Raw genomic sequence first — 17,047 nt, forward strand, 5'->3', positions numbered from 1 at the left:
TAATTTTTTGAGGAACCTCCATACTGTTTTCCAGAGTGGCCACAGCAGTTTGCATTCCCACCAGCAGTGCAAAAGAGATCCTCTTTCTCTGCATCCTTGCCAACATCTATCTGTTGCTTGAGTTGTTAATTTTAGCCATTCTGACAGGTGTGAGGTGGTATCTCATTGTGGTTTTGATTTGTATTTCCCTGATGATGAGTGATGGTTGAACATTTTTTCATGTGTCTGTTAGCCATCTGATGTCTTCTTTGGAGAAGTGTCTATTCATGACTTTTGTCCATTTCTTCACTGGATTATTTGTCTTTTGGGTGTTGAGTTTGATAAGTTCTTTATAGATTTTGGATACCTACCCTTTATCTGATATGTCATTTGCAAATATCTTCCCCCATTCCGTCGGTTGCCTTTTAATTTTGCTGATTCTGAAAACGTGTGTCTCACATATTTGGTTATGCTATTCCCTTGCAGAATTTCCCAAATTCCTCTGTGAAAGTTTGAACCTTAAAAAAAATCGATTTCACTTTTAAAATGAGACAAGGCCAGGGGCATCTGACTCTTGGTTTCAGTTCAGGTCATGATCTCACAGCTTTGTAGGTTCGAGTGCCTCATCGGGCTCTGCGCTGACAATGCAAAGGCTGCTTGGGATTCTCTCTCTCGCTAGCTCTCTCTGCCCGCCCCACTCGTGCTCACTCACTCACACTCTCTCTGAAAATAAATAAATAGATAAACTTTAAAAAAATAAAATGAGACAGACTCATACTCTCAAAGAGAAAATGACCATTATTCTCTGTATTTCTTTGTTATACTTGCAAATAGTCAGTTTTAAATATAAAATGTATATGGGTTTTTTTTTAATGCTTAATATTTCCAAATTGTCAGCATTTGAGGCCTTTTTTAATTTCCAACCAGTAAACTTCTAAGAGGCTTAAGAATTATTTAAATTGTTACTTAATTGTATTACTTATTAGTTAATTCTTTGTCGAAAAGAATGTACATTTATATTTGGTGGGGACACATTTCCCTCATCTTGGACTCCAAATTAAATTTCATAAGAGGTGATTTTTATTCAGGATATTTTCAGCAGTTCAAATTTTCTACCTATTCAAATTTTTCATTCATTGTAATGAATGTTAGCTAGATACTCTGTTTATATTTCTGATTGTCTTGATTTTAAGGTGTTATCTCCCTGCAGGTATCATAATTATATAATTATCTCATTTTTTAAAAATATTTGTGTATCTACTTATTTATCTTGAGAGAGTGAGTGGGACGCCTGGGTGGCTCGGTCAGTTAAGCGGCCGACTTCGGCTCGGGTCATGATTTCACGGTCCATGAGTTCGAGCCCCGAGTCAGGCTCTGTGCTGACAGCTCGGAGCCTGGAGCCTGTTTCCGATTCTGTGTCTCCCTCTCTCTGCCCCTCCCCCATTTGTGCTCTGTCTCTCTCTGTCTCAAAAATAAATAAACGTTAAAAAATTAAAAAAAAAAAAAAAAGAAAGAAAGAGAGAGTGAGTGAGTGCAGGCAAGCACACAGGCAGAGAGAGGGGGAGATAGAGAGAATCCCAAGCAGGCAGCAAGGAGCCTGACTGGAGGGATCCCATGAACCACAAGATCATTACCTGAGCCAAAACCAGGAGTCTGATGCTCAATCGACTGAGCCACCCAGGCGCCCCTGACACAGCTCTTCACACAAGAGAGCATAAAAAAAATAAGATAATTAGGGTTTGGTTTTTTTTTTTTTTTTCAACGTTTTTTATTTATTTTTGGGACAGAGAGAGACAGACAGAGCATGAACGGGGGAGGGGCAGAGAGAGGGAGACACAGAATCGGAAACAGGCTCCAGGCTCCGAGCCATCAGCCCAGAGCCCGACGCGGGGCTCGAACTCACGGACCGCGAGATCGTGACCTGGCTGAAGTCGGACGCTTAACCGACTGCGCCACCCAGGTGCCCCAGGGTTTGGTTTTTTTTTAATGTTTATTTACTCTGAGGGAGAGAGGGAGAGCTTGCCCACAAGCTGGGGAGCCATTTTCGGATTCTCTGTCTGCCTCTCCCCCACTTGCACGCTCACGAGTGCTCTCGCTCGCTCAAAATAAATGAATTCTTTAGAAAAAAGAATTGTTAGGGGCACCTGGGTGGCTCAGTCAGTTGAGCATCAGACTTCAGCGCGGGTTATGATCTCACGGTTTGTGAGTTCGAGCCCCTCATGGGGCCCAGCTGCTGTCAGCTCAGAGCCCACTTGAGATCCTCTGCCCCCTTCTCTCTGTGGCCCCCTGCTCACGCTCTCTTAAGAATAAATCAAACGTTGGGGCGCCTGGGTGGCTCAGTCGGTTAAGCGTCCGACTTCAGCTCAGGTCACGATCTCACGATCCGGGAGTTCGAGCCCCGCGTCGGGCTCTGGGCTGATGGCTCAGAGCCTGGAGCCTGCTTCCGATTCGGTGTCTCCCTCTCTCTCTGCCCCTCCCCCGTTCATGCTCTGTCTCTCTCTGTCTCAAAAATAAATAAACGTTAAAAAAAAAAATTTAAAAAGAATAAATCAAACGTTAAGAAAAATGGTTGACTGAAGGAAGTCTTCTTATATATATTGTTTAAAAAGGAATAGCTGTGTCATCGTATAGAAAGACCATGTTTAGAAAGGCAGTATGACGTGTTCACACTGTTTGATACCTATTTCCAAATGCTTTGTTTTGTCAAAACTTGGTGTTTTACAAATGTTGGAGTGAGTAGGAATGTTTCCTCATTACCATTTCCACTGTCGATTGTGGTTTTCAGGAAGACAGCCTCTGGGACCTCAATTCATACGTGTCTAAATTTACTTATTTACTCATAAGGTACAAAATGATTAGCTAAGATAAAATGGAAAAGTGAACTGAAATAAGTTTTCTTTAAGACGTTTCGTTCGTCCATTTTATGGTCACAGGTTTTGTTAAGCCCCTATTTTGCTTTTCTTAACAACGAAGAAAACACTATCTATTTGCATTTGTAGATATCCAACTCTGATTCTTTGTGTCACCTGTCCGCATCCTCTGATATCTCAGAAATATGAGAAATTTAGAATGTCTTATAATACCTATTTGCTAATGATATTTTTTAATTCAGTGCTTAGCAGTTGTGAAAATAATGGAGGGCTTGTTTTATATTTTAAAAGTATTCCCTAAAATAGTCTTACCTCTCTTGGTCTAGGTTGTAGCAGCCACAGTTTCATGTTTGAAGTTTTTTTTCTTTGGTTTGGTTGTAAAAGATAGGAGCGGTTAATATTTTAAAATTCTCATCCAGCTTGGGGCAGTTGAGTAAATTAGTTACCAAGCAAACGCTTACTGAAAAGCCTGACTGTTTGTTAAGTCTGAAGGATCAAATATTTAAGCTCATAAAGAAACCAGAACCTAGAGGCATTATTCAGGAAACAATTTTTAAGGTGGCAGAGGAGGAAGCATCAGTTTTGAAATAGAAGGAAGAAGGAGTTGGCTGAGAAGTTCAAAGCCAGCGACCAAAACATTGTGCTGACTTACACTTGTGTGCTGAAGGCAAGCTTCATGCAGGGAATAAAAAATAAACATAGTGATTGATATTGCATATGACTTAGAGACTTTGTCTCTAAGAGACTCTTAGAGTCTCTTAGAGACTTTTTGTCTTTGACAAAAATAAACCCAGTGTGCTCTGATGGGAATCTCAGACGCTCAAACTAAATAAAATAACTAGAGAGTTTGAAAAGACTGACTTATAGGATCAGTACATTATGCCATCAGACTTACGGGAAGAACTTTCAGGAGCCAGATAGAGGAGTGTGATGGTCTAAGAGCAGAGTAACTAGTGAGTGAAGATCTGGTACAGCCTTGATGTAATGGAACTTGATGTCCCTGAGGATGAGTAAATAGCAGATTCTGCCCTTGAGGATGAAGCGGTTAGGATCAGACCTAAAGTTTATGTTTGATTGACACCTGTCCCGGATATGGTTAATCCCATTCAGTTCTGCTCACAAAGACTATTCGTTAAGGGAAACCAAGAAATAAGCCTTGCCTTCACCCTGTCTCGTGAAAGTGACAGATGCATAAACAGATCATTTTAATTGTTCAGTGCAGAAAACGACAGAGCAGTATACGGGCCGCTTAGTATAACCTGGAGATGTTAAAGAGGGCTTCCTTGAGGAGGTGCAATCTGTAAGTTTTTGAACGACGTTGGGAGTTAGCCAGATGAAGGCAAGGCCGAATATGGGGCTAGTGGAAGCATAAGCTAAGGTTTAGAGCCAGTAAACAGCATGAAACTAGTTGTGTGTTTGCCTAGCTTGTTCTATCGACATTTGGGGGGCTAGCTGATTATGTGCTGTGGGAGACTGTCCTGTTTGTTGGAGGACGTTTAACAGCCTGCCTGGCCTCTACCCAGCAGGTATCAGTAGCAGCAGTATCACCACCACGACAGTTGTGACAACTAAAAGTGTCCTGGGACATTGCAAACGCCCCCCCCCTGGGGGGACAGAATCACCCCTGGTGGAGAACCAGTGACCTGAGCTAAAATGTAATTAAGTCAGGACTGGAAATTTATATTCTTAAACTCTGTGCCTTCACGTTTTCTTTTCTATTTCCTTAGTTCCTTTAAATTTGTTTTAAAATTCCAACATCAAAAGAAAATTGTTTCCAATTCTTGTTCAAGATACAGAGGAGAGGAGGGGCGCCTGGGTGGCGCAGTCGGTTAAGCGTCCGACTTCAGCTCAGGTCACAATCTCACGGTCCATGAGTTCGAGCCCCGCGTCAGGCTCTGGGCTGATGGCTCGGAGTCTGGAGCCTGTTTCCGATTCTGTGTCTCCCTCTCTCTCTGCCCCTCCCCCGTTCATGCTCTGTCTCTCTGTCCCAAAAATAAATAAAAAACGTTGAAAAAAAAATTTAAAAAAAAAAAAAAAGATACAGAGGAGAGGATCATTATGCAGCTAGAGTTCTAGGGGTAATGGGAATTGCGATCAGAACAGTACGAAGCTGAGGGAACCGGATAAAAGATAAGTACAGTAACCCAGAAATTGAATATGTAGAGACTTTCAGCCAGTTACAAGAACGTCAACATTTAGAACTCCCTCTCCCCCTCTCTCTGCCCCTGCCCACTTACACCCTCTCTCTCTCTTAAAAATAAATAAATTTTAAAAAGTAAATTAAAAAAAATAAATAACCATTTAAAAAAAAAAAAAAAGAACAGCAAAGTTTAGAACTCCTCAATAGCTTTAATTCTCCCAACAGCCATTTCAGCACTATGTCCAGATTGGCACTACAATTTAAATTATGGAAAACTTGAGGGGTGCCTGGGTGGCTCAGTCAGTTAAGCGACTGACTCTTTTTTTTTTTTTTTTTTTAAACGTTTATTTATTTTTGAGAGAAAGAGCGTGAGCCGGAGAGGGGCGGAGAGAGAGGGAGACACAGAATGCGAAGCTGGCTCCAGGCTCCGAGCTGTCAGCACTGAGCCTACCCACCCACTCTTGATTTCAGCTCAGCTCATGATCTCATTCATGGGAATGAACCCTGTGTCGGGCTCTGCGCTGACAGCACAGAGCCTGCTTGGATTTCTCTAATTCCCTCTCTCTCTCTCTCTCTCTCTGCCCCTCCCCTGCTCACACCTGCTCTCTCTCTCTCAAAATAAATAAATTTTTAAAAATATGGAAAAGCTGAAAGTACATAGGAAAACATGAAAATGACTAGCTGTCACATGAAGGTGAGAAAATGCAGTTTTGGGGCACCTGGGTGGCTCAGTTGGTTAGGCATCCGGCTTCGGCTCAGGTCATGATCTCGCGGTCTGTGAGTTCAAGCCCCGCATCGGGCTGTGTGCTGACAGCTCAGAGCCTGGAGCCTGTTTCAGATTCTGTGTCTCCCTCTCTCTCTGACTCTCCCCTGTTCATGCTGTGTCTCTCTCTGTCTCAAAAATAAATAAACGTTAAAAAAAAATATATTTTTAAAAAAAGAAAATGCAGTTTAGTATTATAATCATTTTGGCGCACGAGGAAAGACAGCCTCTGAGCCATGTACTTCTAGAATTTGAGGAATCGTTGGTCTAAAGTTAGCATCCAGGTCCTTTGAAGATTGAGAAAATGAGACTTCGATTGTGGAAAGATTTTAGGACTAGATGTAAATAGTCTAGAAGATCAGCAAACTTTAAAAACTCTTCAAAGGATAAGCCAGGCTTATCAATATGCAAGTGTCGGAATGATAAAAACAACTTCTGATTTTAATGAATTTTTCAGTTGTTTGCATATAGGCACGTGTATTACATATACCCCTATTTATCAAAGTTAAAGTCTAAACTCTGGTTAATATAAACTGTTTCCAGTTGTGCTGGCTCTTTATTCAACAGCCATTAGGTGGTAAGGATACAAGTATGAATACGATTTAGCCACTAGCTTCAAGGAGGTCATAATTTTTATAGGTAAATAGATCTACCACTAACCACAGTTGTATATTTAAAGGACACTATGATAGATTTATAAATCTCTTTGTATTAAAATCACGTTGAGTTAACGAATTTTACTATAAGCCCAATGAATTCGTTTGAGAGGGATAAAAGATAATTAAGGACCAGGGGCACCTGGGTGGCTCAGTCGGCCGACTTTGGATCAGGTCACGATCTCACAGTAGTTCACGAGTTCGAGCCCCACCATCTGGCACCTGCTGTCGGAGTGGAGCCGGCTTCAAGTCCTCTTTCCCCCTGTCTCTCTGCCCCCCCTCCCCCACTCATGCACATGCACTCTCTCTCTCTCTCAAAAATAAATAATAAATATTAAAAAAAAATTTTAAGTCATGTATAAAATAGTTGGGTTATTTCTAAATTTTTCTTTTCTTTTTTTTCCAGGTCCCAAAACAGTTTTTTTCTGGGCTCCAATTATGAAATGGGTAAGTCCTGAGTTTTGCAGAAGGTACTGAAAAAAGATATTCTTTAAAAGGAACTTATTAATTTGAAGTCACTTTTATGAAGAATGTTCTTTTTTAAATGTTCATGGTCTGGGGGCACCTGGGTGGTCCAGTCAGTTAAGCCTCCGACTTAGGCTCAGGGCATGATCTCGCAGTTCGTGAGTTCGAGCCCCGCGTCGGGCTCTGTGCTGAAGGCTCAGAGCCTGGAGCCTGCTTGGGATTCTGTGTCTCCCTCTCTCTCTGCCCCTCCCGTGCTCACACTCTGTCTCTCTCTCAAAAAAAAAAAAAAAAAATTAAAAAAAAATTAAATGTTCATGGTCTGTCTGGAGATGATTTCATGCAAATAATCTTAGAAGTGTCATTTTTACTGCATAAAGCATACTACCTACTTGAGTTCTGAGCTTCTTAGATAAGAGGCCTTCTAGGAACATATTTGTTATCAAAAAGCTTATATAATTGCGGGCCCTAGAAACTCGAAACTTCATTCTAAGATTTTATGACTAAATAAAATGAAATAACCAGAACCCCCCAAATTAATTTTTATTATTAATTTAGTATACGAACTGACGATACCAACACCAAAATACAGGCAAGGAAAGTTTAGTCTCAAAAAGTAGAAAAAATTATCCTACGTATCATACGTATCATACGTATTTGGTACATGGTAGAATCCAGAACTTCTGACTCCCAAGACCAGTGCTTTTTACCTGAGGCCAGAGTTTGCATTCCCAAAGTTCTCCTTTAGCTGAAAATGAAAAGACACGGCCATGGAAATAATAAAGCAAATCACTGATTTTTATGTTGAAAGGGCCGGTTTTGGCCTACGGCAGTGCTTCAATCAGTGTCATCCCTAGACCTGTAGCATTGGCCCTGCCCAGCAACTTGTTAGAAATGCAGATTTTAGGGGTGCCTAAAATCAGACTTCGGCTCAGGTCATGGTTCCCCTTCACCCCCTCTTTGTGGGGCGGACTCTGTGCTGACAGCTCGGAGCCTGGAGCCTGCTTCGCATTCTGTGTCTGTCTCCCTCTGCCCCTCCCCTGCTTGCACTCTGTCTCTCTCTCTCTCAAAAATAAATAAACATTAAATTTCTTTTTTAAGAAAGAAATGCAGATTCGGGGGCTCCATCACAGATTTGCTAAATCTGAAACTCTGGGGATGGAGTCACTGGTAATTTTGCCCTCTAAGTGATTCTGATACCTTCTAAAATGTGAAAAGTACTAGTCTGTAGGCTTTTTGTTCTTTTAATTGTGGCAGACGACACATAAAATTTGCCATCTTAACGATTCTCTTAGTGTCAAGCACATCCATTCATTTGTTGATGGACACTTGAGTTGCTTCCGCCTTTTGGCTACGGTGGATGATGCTGCCGTGGACAATGGCACACAATATCCGGTCCAGTTCCTGCTCCCAGTTCTTTGGGGTATGTACCCAGAAGCGGAATTGTTGGATCAATATTATTTTAAGCAACTGCCGCACTATATTCCGCAGCGGCTGCACTGTTTTTACCTTCCCACCAGCAGTTCACAAGGATTCCAATTCCTCCACGTCTAGCCTGCCAACGCTTGTTACTTTCGTTGTTGTTGTTGCTTTATAATAGCCATCTTCATGGGTGGAAAGTGGTAGCTCGTGGTGGGTTTGATTTGCATTTTCAAGTGTGATTAGTTATGCTGAGACTCTTTTCATGTGTTTATGGACTATTTGTATATCTTTGGAGAAATGTCTAGTCAAGCCCTCTGTCCATTTTTTAATCAAGTTTTTTTGTTGTTGTTGAGTTGTAGGCTATTTTAATTTTCTTAAATGTAATGTTTTAAATCGTTAGAACACAGGGTGCCTGGGCGGGTCAGTCAGATAAGCGTCTGCCTTTGGCTCAGTTCATGATCTTGCCGTGAGTTCAAACCCCGCGTCGGGCTCTGTGCTGACAGCTCAGAGCCTGGAACCTGTTTTGGATTCTTGTCTCCCTCTCTCTCTGCCCCTCCTCAGCTCGCGCTCTGTCTCTCTCTCTCGGTCTTTCTCTCAAAAATAAATATTAAAAAATTAAAAAAATTTAAAAAAAATTGTTAGAACAATTTCAGAAACTCAGCTATACATCTAAGTAGTTGAGAATGTTAGAATTGGCTGTCCCTTAATCTTATGGCCTTAGGTAAATTAAATCTGTCATTTTCTCCCCTTATTTATAAAATGACTAGAGTAGGTTAGTGTTTCCGAGCTGCATTTTATACAGAACTACAGAGCAGTTCTTTTTTTAATTATTTGTATTGTTAAAAAACAAAATTCAACCAAGTAAGCTTGAGGGGTTTTATTAAATGATTCATGGATGAGACAGCATCCTATTTAGCGAATGAATAGAGAGGGAGACTCCCCAGGGCTACAGAAAGAGAAAAGTTTTTAAAGGCAGGACAAAGAAGTCATAAACAGAAAAAAAAAGATTATCTCCAGGTGAGGTCACCTTCACTTGGGGACAAAAGAGTCTTAGTAGGCGAATTATTCTTTGGGAATGGGGAGAGGGCCTATGCCAGAGAGTACATCATTGGTGCTGACCAGAAAATTCCTAACTGACTAGTTAAGACAACCTTTCTGGGGGAGGTTGAAAGTGCAGTTACATTAGGTATTAGTGTCTTGGCCTAAGTGATGCCATTTTGGGCCTGTGGTTGTCTTTTTAACGGTATTTTGCAAAACCCTCCCATCAATTAAAAAAAAAAAAAAGTTTTAGGGGCACCTGGGTGGCTCAGTCGGTTAAGCTTCCAGCTTCGGCCTCAGGTCATGATCTCTCAGTTCCTGGGTTCGAGCCCCGCATCGGGCTCTGTGCTGACAGCTCAGAGCCTGGAGCCTGCTTGGGATTCTGTGTCTCCCTCTCTCTCTGCCCCTCCCCCACTCACTCTGTCTCACTCTCAAAACCAAACAAACATTAAAACAATTGTTTTTAAGTTTTAATATGTCATCTTTAACGCTTCTGCTCGCTCTAACCGTTAAAAACTAGCTTTCTGGTCCGAGAGTTCTGTGTCAGTTCAGCCATCTGTCTTGCGTTGTTTCCTACACAGACGCAGCATGTTCGTTGTCCTGTTTCACACCGTTTACAGCCTTTACCTCTCGTGTGTGTTCACAGACACTCAGGGAAAGATACAGGATGTTACCAGGAAGTGCAGCTGCTATTCACGGGGCCAAAAAGCAAAGCACAAATAATAGGTAGTTACGTTCAGAACTACTACAAAGTTCATAGAGGGAGGGGAAAATGATACTGCTTTTTATCACCCATGTCTTTAGAGCCTTTTTCAGACTAAGTGCCAGTCACTGAGTCGTAGATAATGGTGCCTTAACTTCCTGCGCTTCCCCAGCACTTCATTCTGATTTTCCTCCTGACTTGATACGTAATTACTAAGTAGTTTTCACTCGCTTTCAACTTACCAAAGACCAGAATTATGTACACTTACTGATGTTTTTCCCACAGAAAGATCTTTTTTTTTCCCTCCTTTTCATGTGACTTAGTTAAACAGACATTTGATCTATGTTTTGGTTGCCCTGTAACTGAATGCGATTCATCAACGTAACTGTACGCTAAATCCCATTACAAGCCTACGTTTATTCCCCGGAGGGCTAATTGAGGTTTGGCAACCCACCTCCGTCTATGTGTATACCCCACTTCCTCATTAAGCGAGTGAAAAATTGTTCATTCGTGTCCCCATTCCTGTTTGGTAGAACTCCATGAGTAGGGCAGACTCGGGGCACCTGGGTGGCTCAGTCAGTTAAGCATCCGACTCTTGATTTAGGTTCAGGTCTTGATCTCACGGTTCATGAGTTCGAACCGCACATCGGGCTGTGTACTGAAAATGCAGAGCCTGCGTGGGATTCTCTGTCTCCCTCTCTTTCTGCCTCTCTATCTCTCAAAAATAAATAAATAAATAAACTTTTTTTTTTAAATATAGGACAGACTCCTCACAAGAGGCTCAGGACAAGAATTCGAGGGTCCAGACTAAATTTTTTTTTAATGTTTATTTATTTTTGAGAGAGAGTGAGACAGAGTGAGCAGGGGAGGGGCAGAGAGAGAGGGAGACACAGAATCCGAAGCAGGCTCCAGGCTCCGAGCTGTCAGCACAGAGCCAGATGGGGGGCTCGAACCCACGAACAGTGAGATTTGTGACCTGAGCTGAAGTCAGATGCTTAACCCACTGAGCCACCCAGGCGCCCCCAGACTGAATTTTAATGTAGACTTTTATAGCAAAGGCTGTCTTGTAAGCTGTCTTACTAATATTTGTAAACATGCATTCACATGAATTACTTTCCTTAATAAAATGGGATTCAGAATCCTAAGGACATGATTGAAATTATTCTACAATAACCATTAAGGATAAGATTTGCTTTTATTGTTCATTCAGCCTCACACATAATTTTGTGTCCGGTTTGGATAAATATATGGATATATGAATATATCGAATTTATATTGAATGTATTGAACATATGTTAATTCCCGTGGCTAGCATGGAATTCCAGATGCTTTTTAAATGGTAATGGAGACTGTAGCAGTGTAGTTGCTGTGAGATAATGGACAAAATACGCCATGAAGAACAGCAGAGCCGGGGCAGGCCCTGCTTCAGTTTCCCATAATGCAATTTTTATGAGCTGTGCAAATGGTTAATGTAAATGCTGATACCTGCAGAGCAGAAATAGAACAGTTGAGGGTGAGACAGGCTAAAATGTCAGTAGAACAAGTTACAAAACAACAACAACAACACTTGAAATTTTTGGTGACTGACACTAATGGTCCCTTTGTAGGAAACCCAGTTAGTGTGATGTGTGATATGTGAACGTCCTCTATTTTTCTAATGTTAAAATGGGTTGTCTGTTAATCAAAATGCAGATCAAAGCAAAAACACCATTCAAACTAGTATGATACTAAAAAAAACACTAATGAAAAGTGTATTATTATTTTCTATCTCTTCTGTGTCAGCACTGAAAATTATGTAGTAACTGTATGTCTATAAAGTGTAACTGATTGCTTAACAATTCTTTCTAGCACCATTATTGAAAGAGTAAGAATGATTGACCCTATTTATTATCAATTTGGGTGTACTTTTGACTTCAAGTTTGTCACAACATAGAAGTTTATAGGATTTTATCAATAGCTTTGGTGTTTCTTCTGAAACATCGACAAAGGGTTTGAACAAAGTTTTGAAACATTGACAATATGATATACACCAAGTGCCTTGTGGGCTCTCTGTCTCCTTTAAAAACATCTATTTTAAGTTCATGTTGAAATCATACATAGTCTTCTGGTGACAGCATAGCAGCAGATGATAATAATTCATCTATGGTAGTCTGTCCATGACACATAACCGTTACTACTCCAGGGGACATATGTTCTGTATTAAGAATTTCAGACTATACTTTCAGACATTTAACTGTAGTGGAATCCTTCTTAACTACTTTTGTTGAGAGCAAATAATTAATCATTGACGTCAAAATGGATAATCCTAAAAAACAATGCCGGGGTGCCTGGGTGACTCAGTCGGTTAAGCATAAGACTTCGGCTCATCGTGATCTCACAGCTCGTGAGTTCGAGCCCCACGTCAGGCTCTGTGCTGACAGATCGGAGCCTGGAGCCTGCTTCGGATTCTGTGTCTCCCTCTCTCTCTGCCCCTCCCCTGCTTACACTCTGTCTCTCTAAAATGAATAAACATTTAAAAAAAAAAAACAATAGTTATATATCTTAAATATTTTCTTTTAACTTAAGAGACATTGATTTGCCAGTCATCTATAGGGCTAAAGCTTTTCTTTGTGTATGGATCCACTCATTTCCACATGTTCTGTTTTGGATGAATTATGCGATAATGCATCCTGTACAATTTCCATTTTAGGGGCGCCTGGCTGGCTCGGTTGGAAGAGCATGCGACTCTTGATCTCAGGGTAGTGAGTTTGAGCCCCAGGTTGGGGGTAGAGATTACTTTAAAAAAAAAAAAAAAAGTTTTTAAGAAGTTTCTACTTTAGTTTTGTTTAAAGCAAAGCAAGTTCACAGACACTTTTCATAATACCATAAGAACAGAAATCTGCTGGATCTTTATGGCTTTCCCACCCAGTCTTTTTATATCTGTCTTGTTCTCACCGCATTTGACCGCAGGCTTCAGCAACTTGCCTTTATTCAGTCTTTGCAGAGCAGTCACTTAGTTTTCATAAAAATGACAACCTCTTTTGTATTGCGTGTGATTCCCTGATAGTTCATTAAATTATGTAGGTTACATTAGGTTTAAGGACAAAGTTGGCAAAAGCTCAGTTCAACTGGTGGGAGCAAAAATTCACGAATGCAACACAGAATGAAAAACCATGAGTATCCAGCATACCTTTGGACACCTGTTAGCTTGTTTACAGAAGGAATGGAGATCATTGGCTAGCCTGGGAAGCTATGCTGTGAAGGTCACTTAAGAGAGCTTTTATCTTTGTTCATAGTCTTTTTGTACAAACAGGGTTATACTTAACTCTCAAATAATAGGCCGTTTTGTGTAGCTAATTTTTTTTTTTATTTCCTCTTCTCCTTAAGAATAAATTAAGCTATTTTAAGATTATCCGTGCAGATTTTTAATACCTATTTGTTTGCTTTTCCAGCTGGAACTATTTATGTAGATTAATTAATGGCTTAAAAATCCTGAGCACTTTGCTGTCTCTAAGCATTTGGGGATTGGAATATTCTATAGTGGTATCTCATTTTTTTAACTCCTCTAAAAGCATCCTAAGACTTTTTTTTTTAAATAGAGGAGCAAATATTGAATGAAAGAAAGAAAAAAGGTTTTTATACCATCTGAGGAATATCTACCCCACCCAGTGGAGATAATCAGATGCCAAAAAGAACCGTAGTCCTGGGCTTTAGATAATTTGAAGAGCATTTTTTTAACTAATGGAAACAGGGAGCTGACTTGAGTCCACTAAATGCCAGACTGTATTCGATTATCTGATACATGGTCTCGTGAATTTGATCTTCACCAGAAAAAAATCTGAGAAGCAAATATTACTAAATATTATTACCATCTTCCAGGTAAGGGTACTACGGCTCAAAGAGCTAGATGACTGAATATACCATCGTGGTAAGGGGCACAATCAAGACTTGAAACCCCAGGTCTGTTGGACTCCAAAGCCTATGCACTTACACACTTACATGACCACCGTTAAAATAGTCGCTGCAGATCTAACCTGGTATTTTCTTTGTACGTTGGAGAATATTTTACACAATCTTGTTGTTTATTCTAAACACTCTCCGAATAAAATCTATGTAGTTCTATTATTTGAATAAGCTTCATAATAAAGATGAAAATGAGTACAGACCTGCTGCCTCCTAGCCTAAGGCAAGTAATGCAGGAAAGGACAGAAAACTAACATTCCTTTTTCTCTGTGACTCTACAGACAAAAGCTGTCTGTTCTTGTTGTTAATAATAGTATTTACCAGGCACCTGTGCATATTATCTCGTTTAATCATATATCATTTTTGCAAGGGTAGCTACTGGTTTTCTCATTTTATACATGAGGAATTTAAGACAAAGTGTTATGTAATCTGACCAAAGTCACACAGCTAGTAAGTGATGGAGAATAGATTCACAGTGAGATTTTCTTTTTTTTTTTTCTTTTTTTAAATGTTTATTTATTGAGAGAGAGAATGAGTACAGGGGAGGGGCGGGGAGAAGGGGAGAGACAGAATCCCAAACTGGCTCCGCGCCCTCAGGGCGGAGCCCAATGCGGGGCTCAATCCCAACAACCATGAGATCAGATCCATGAGAGATCATGACCTGAGCCGAAATCCAGAGTCCTAAAGCTCAACTAACTGAGCCACCTAGGCTCCCCACAGTGAGATTTTCTAAGCTAATTTACATAAGCTTAGAATGATGTAGAAGTAGAAAGAGAGCTCAAGACCTTTGTGGGAGAGAATAATTACTAAGGTGTCCCAGAAAAATAAAGGGTATACTGTGAGCATAAATAAATCATGACCACTGACTTCTTCTAAAAGAAGATGCTAGAATGTAGCCTATAGTGTTCATAGATCTGTGCAGCAAGCCTCAGTGTAATACGTGGACCCAGTAGGTCAATAGCAGAAATCAACCCCTTTGTTCCCCATTTCAAAGGCAGTATTCCACCCCGTAGAAGTAGAACAAATATGAAATGGAAAAAAATGCACATGGGGACCTAGAAGAAGAATGGAGGAAGGATGATTAGGAAGCATTTGGGAGAAAAATCACAGGACTGTGGGTGAAAGTTAACAAGAGGCAAAATCGCATTAGCTATGATTTATCTGGTTGTACCCCTGCTTACCCACTTTCCCCCTTTTAAATCAGAATCGTTGCCTTCTTGAACTACTGACTTTACTAATTCAAAACCCTTTGTACTTGACTTAAATTTGTGTATAAATTCACAAGTATGTCTGTGTTCTGTTTAGGAGCAAAGTCCTTTGCTGATTTATATTTTCCATGTGAGAGCATCTTTCAGAAACTCCATAAAACCTAAAAATAACTTCTTAAAGACATATTCTTTAATGACATCTAGGATTTGATTTAAAGTACTTAAAGGATAGGAGTGCCTGGAGTGGCTCAGCCAGTTAAGTCCAACTTCAGCTCAGGTCATGATCTCATGGTTTGTGGGTTCGAGCCCTTCGTCAGGCTCTGTGCTGACAGCTCAGAGCCTGGATCCTGCTTCGGATTCTGTGTCTCCCTCTCTCTCTGCCCTGCCCCTGCTCATGCTCTGTCTCTCTCCTTCAAAAATAAACATTTTAAAAAATAAATAAATAAATAAATAAATAAATAAATAAATAAAATACTTAACGGATAAAAGGGAAGAGGGGAGGTGAAGCGAATGTGGCAGAATTTTAACTCTAACACACATAACTCTAATACACATAACATGTGTATGTAGGGGTTCTTTGTACTCGTCTTTTATTTTGTGTAGGTTTGAATTTTTCATCAATAAAGATCATTTTATTACATATTCTTATCTCTGCAATAGAGCAGCATAACCAAGCATAACCAGCATAACCAAAGACTCATTACTGAACTTTCTGAGTGATGCTGATGGTAGGGTTTTAGTAGGATGATTACATAACAGTGTTAAAGACACAGCAGGGAAGAAATAACCATGTATCCTTTGACATTAAAGAAAAATTATCCAACCAAGAAACTAAAATTATAACAGAGCTTTTCAGATACTTCCACTTTTAGAAAAGAATTAACACTGACCAAAACATGAAAGGAGGACGCTGTACAAATTACATAAATGCCTAAACAGCTTTTAGGCATCCACCACACCAGTGGTTTCCAACATGTATGAAGAATATATAATTTTGGGGGCGCCCGGGCGGCTCAATGGGTTGAACATCTGACTTCAGCTCAGGTCATGATTTCGCGGTTCAGGAGTTCAAGCCCCCATCGGGCTGGCCGCGATCAGCACAGAGCCTGCTTGGGATCCTCTGTCCCCTGCTCTCTCTGCCCCTCCCCCATGCTCATTTTTCCTCTCTCTCTCAAAAATGAATAAACATTTTCTTAAAAAAAGGAATATATAACTATGGGATATCTGGGTGGTCAGGTCAGCCAGTTAAGCATCCATCCAATTCTTGATTTCAGTTGAAGCTACAAGCTCACAGTCATGAGATCAAGCCCTGTATCAGACTCTGTATGCTGAGTGCAGAACCCTCTTGGGATTCTAATCTCTCTTGCCCTCTCCCTTTGCCCCTCCCCCACTCATGCAAATTTTTTGAGAGCAAAAAAAATATATATATACATACATATATATATATATATATGTATATATATAATTTCACACGTGGAAAAAAGTATTATTTGTTAGAATACACACACGCAGGGGCACCTGAGTGTCTCAGTTGGTTAAGAGACTGACTTCTGCTCAGGTCATGATCTCACGGTTCACGAGTTCACGCCCTGCATCGGGCCCAATGCTGACAGCTCAGAGACGGGAACCTGCTTCAGATTCTGTGTCTCCCTCTCTTTTTTCCCCTCCACTGCTCATGCTCTGTCTCTCTCCTCCCTCTCTCTCTCTTAATAACTTTCAAACATATTTACTTTTTTAACGAAATTAAAAAAGAATACGCACACACTACTAATTTTCAAATATATGAGGCCACTTGATGTGGTTAACAAGACACAAATGCAAAAAGCAGCCCTGAACTCATTGTAGTTTTTGGTGATGTATATAT

At 40.5% G+C, this 17,047-nt stretch overlaps 1 protein-coding gene across 1 annotated transcript in view; it reads left to right on the forward strand.

Moving 5' to 3' along the window:
- Positions 1-17,047, forward strand: part of MPC2 (mitochondrial pyruvate carrier 2) — a 31,530-nt gene that overhangs the window by 8,800 nt on the left and 5,683 nt on the right. The window contains exon 2 of the mRNA XM_019423841.2: positions 6,815-6,855. Within this exon, the coding sequence (XP_019279386.1) occupies positions 6,815-6,855 (41 nt within the window). The remainder of the gene's footprint in view (positions 1-6,814; positions 6,856-17,047) is intronic.

Source organism: Panthera pardus, unplaced genomic scaffold, assembly GCF_024362965.1.
Source record: "Panthera pardus isolate Hobbes unplaced genomic scaffold, ASM2436296v1 HiC_scaffold_21, whole genome shotgun sequence".
In the NCBI taxonomy this organism is placed as follows: Eukaryota; Metazoa; Chordata; class Mammalia; order Carnivora; family Felidae; genus Panthera; species Panthera pardus.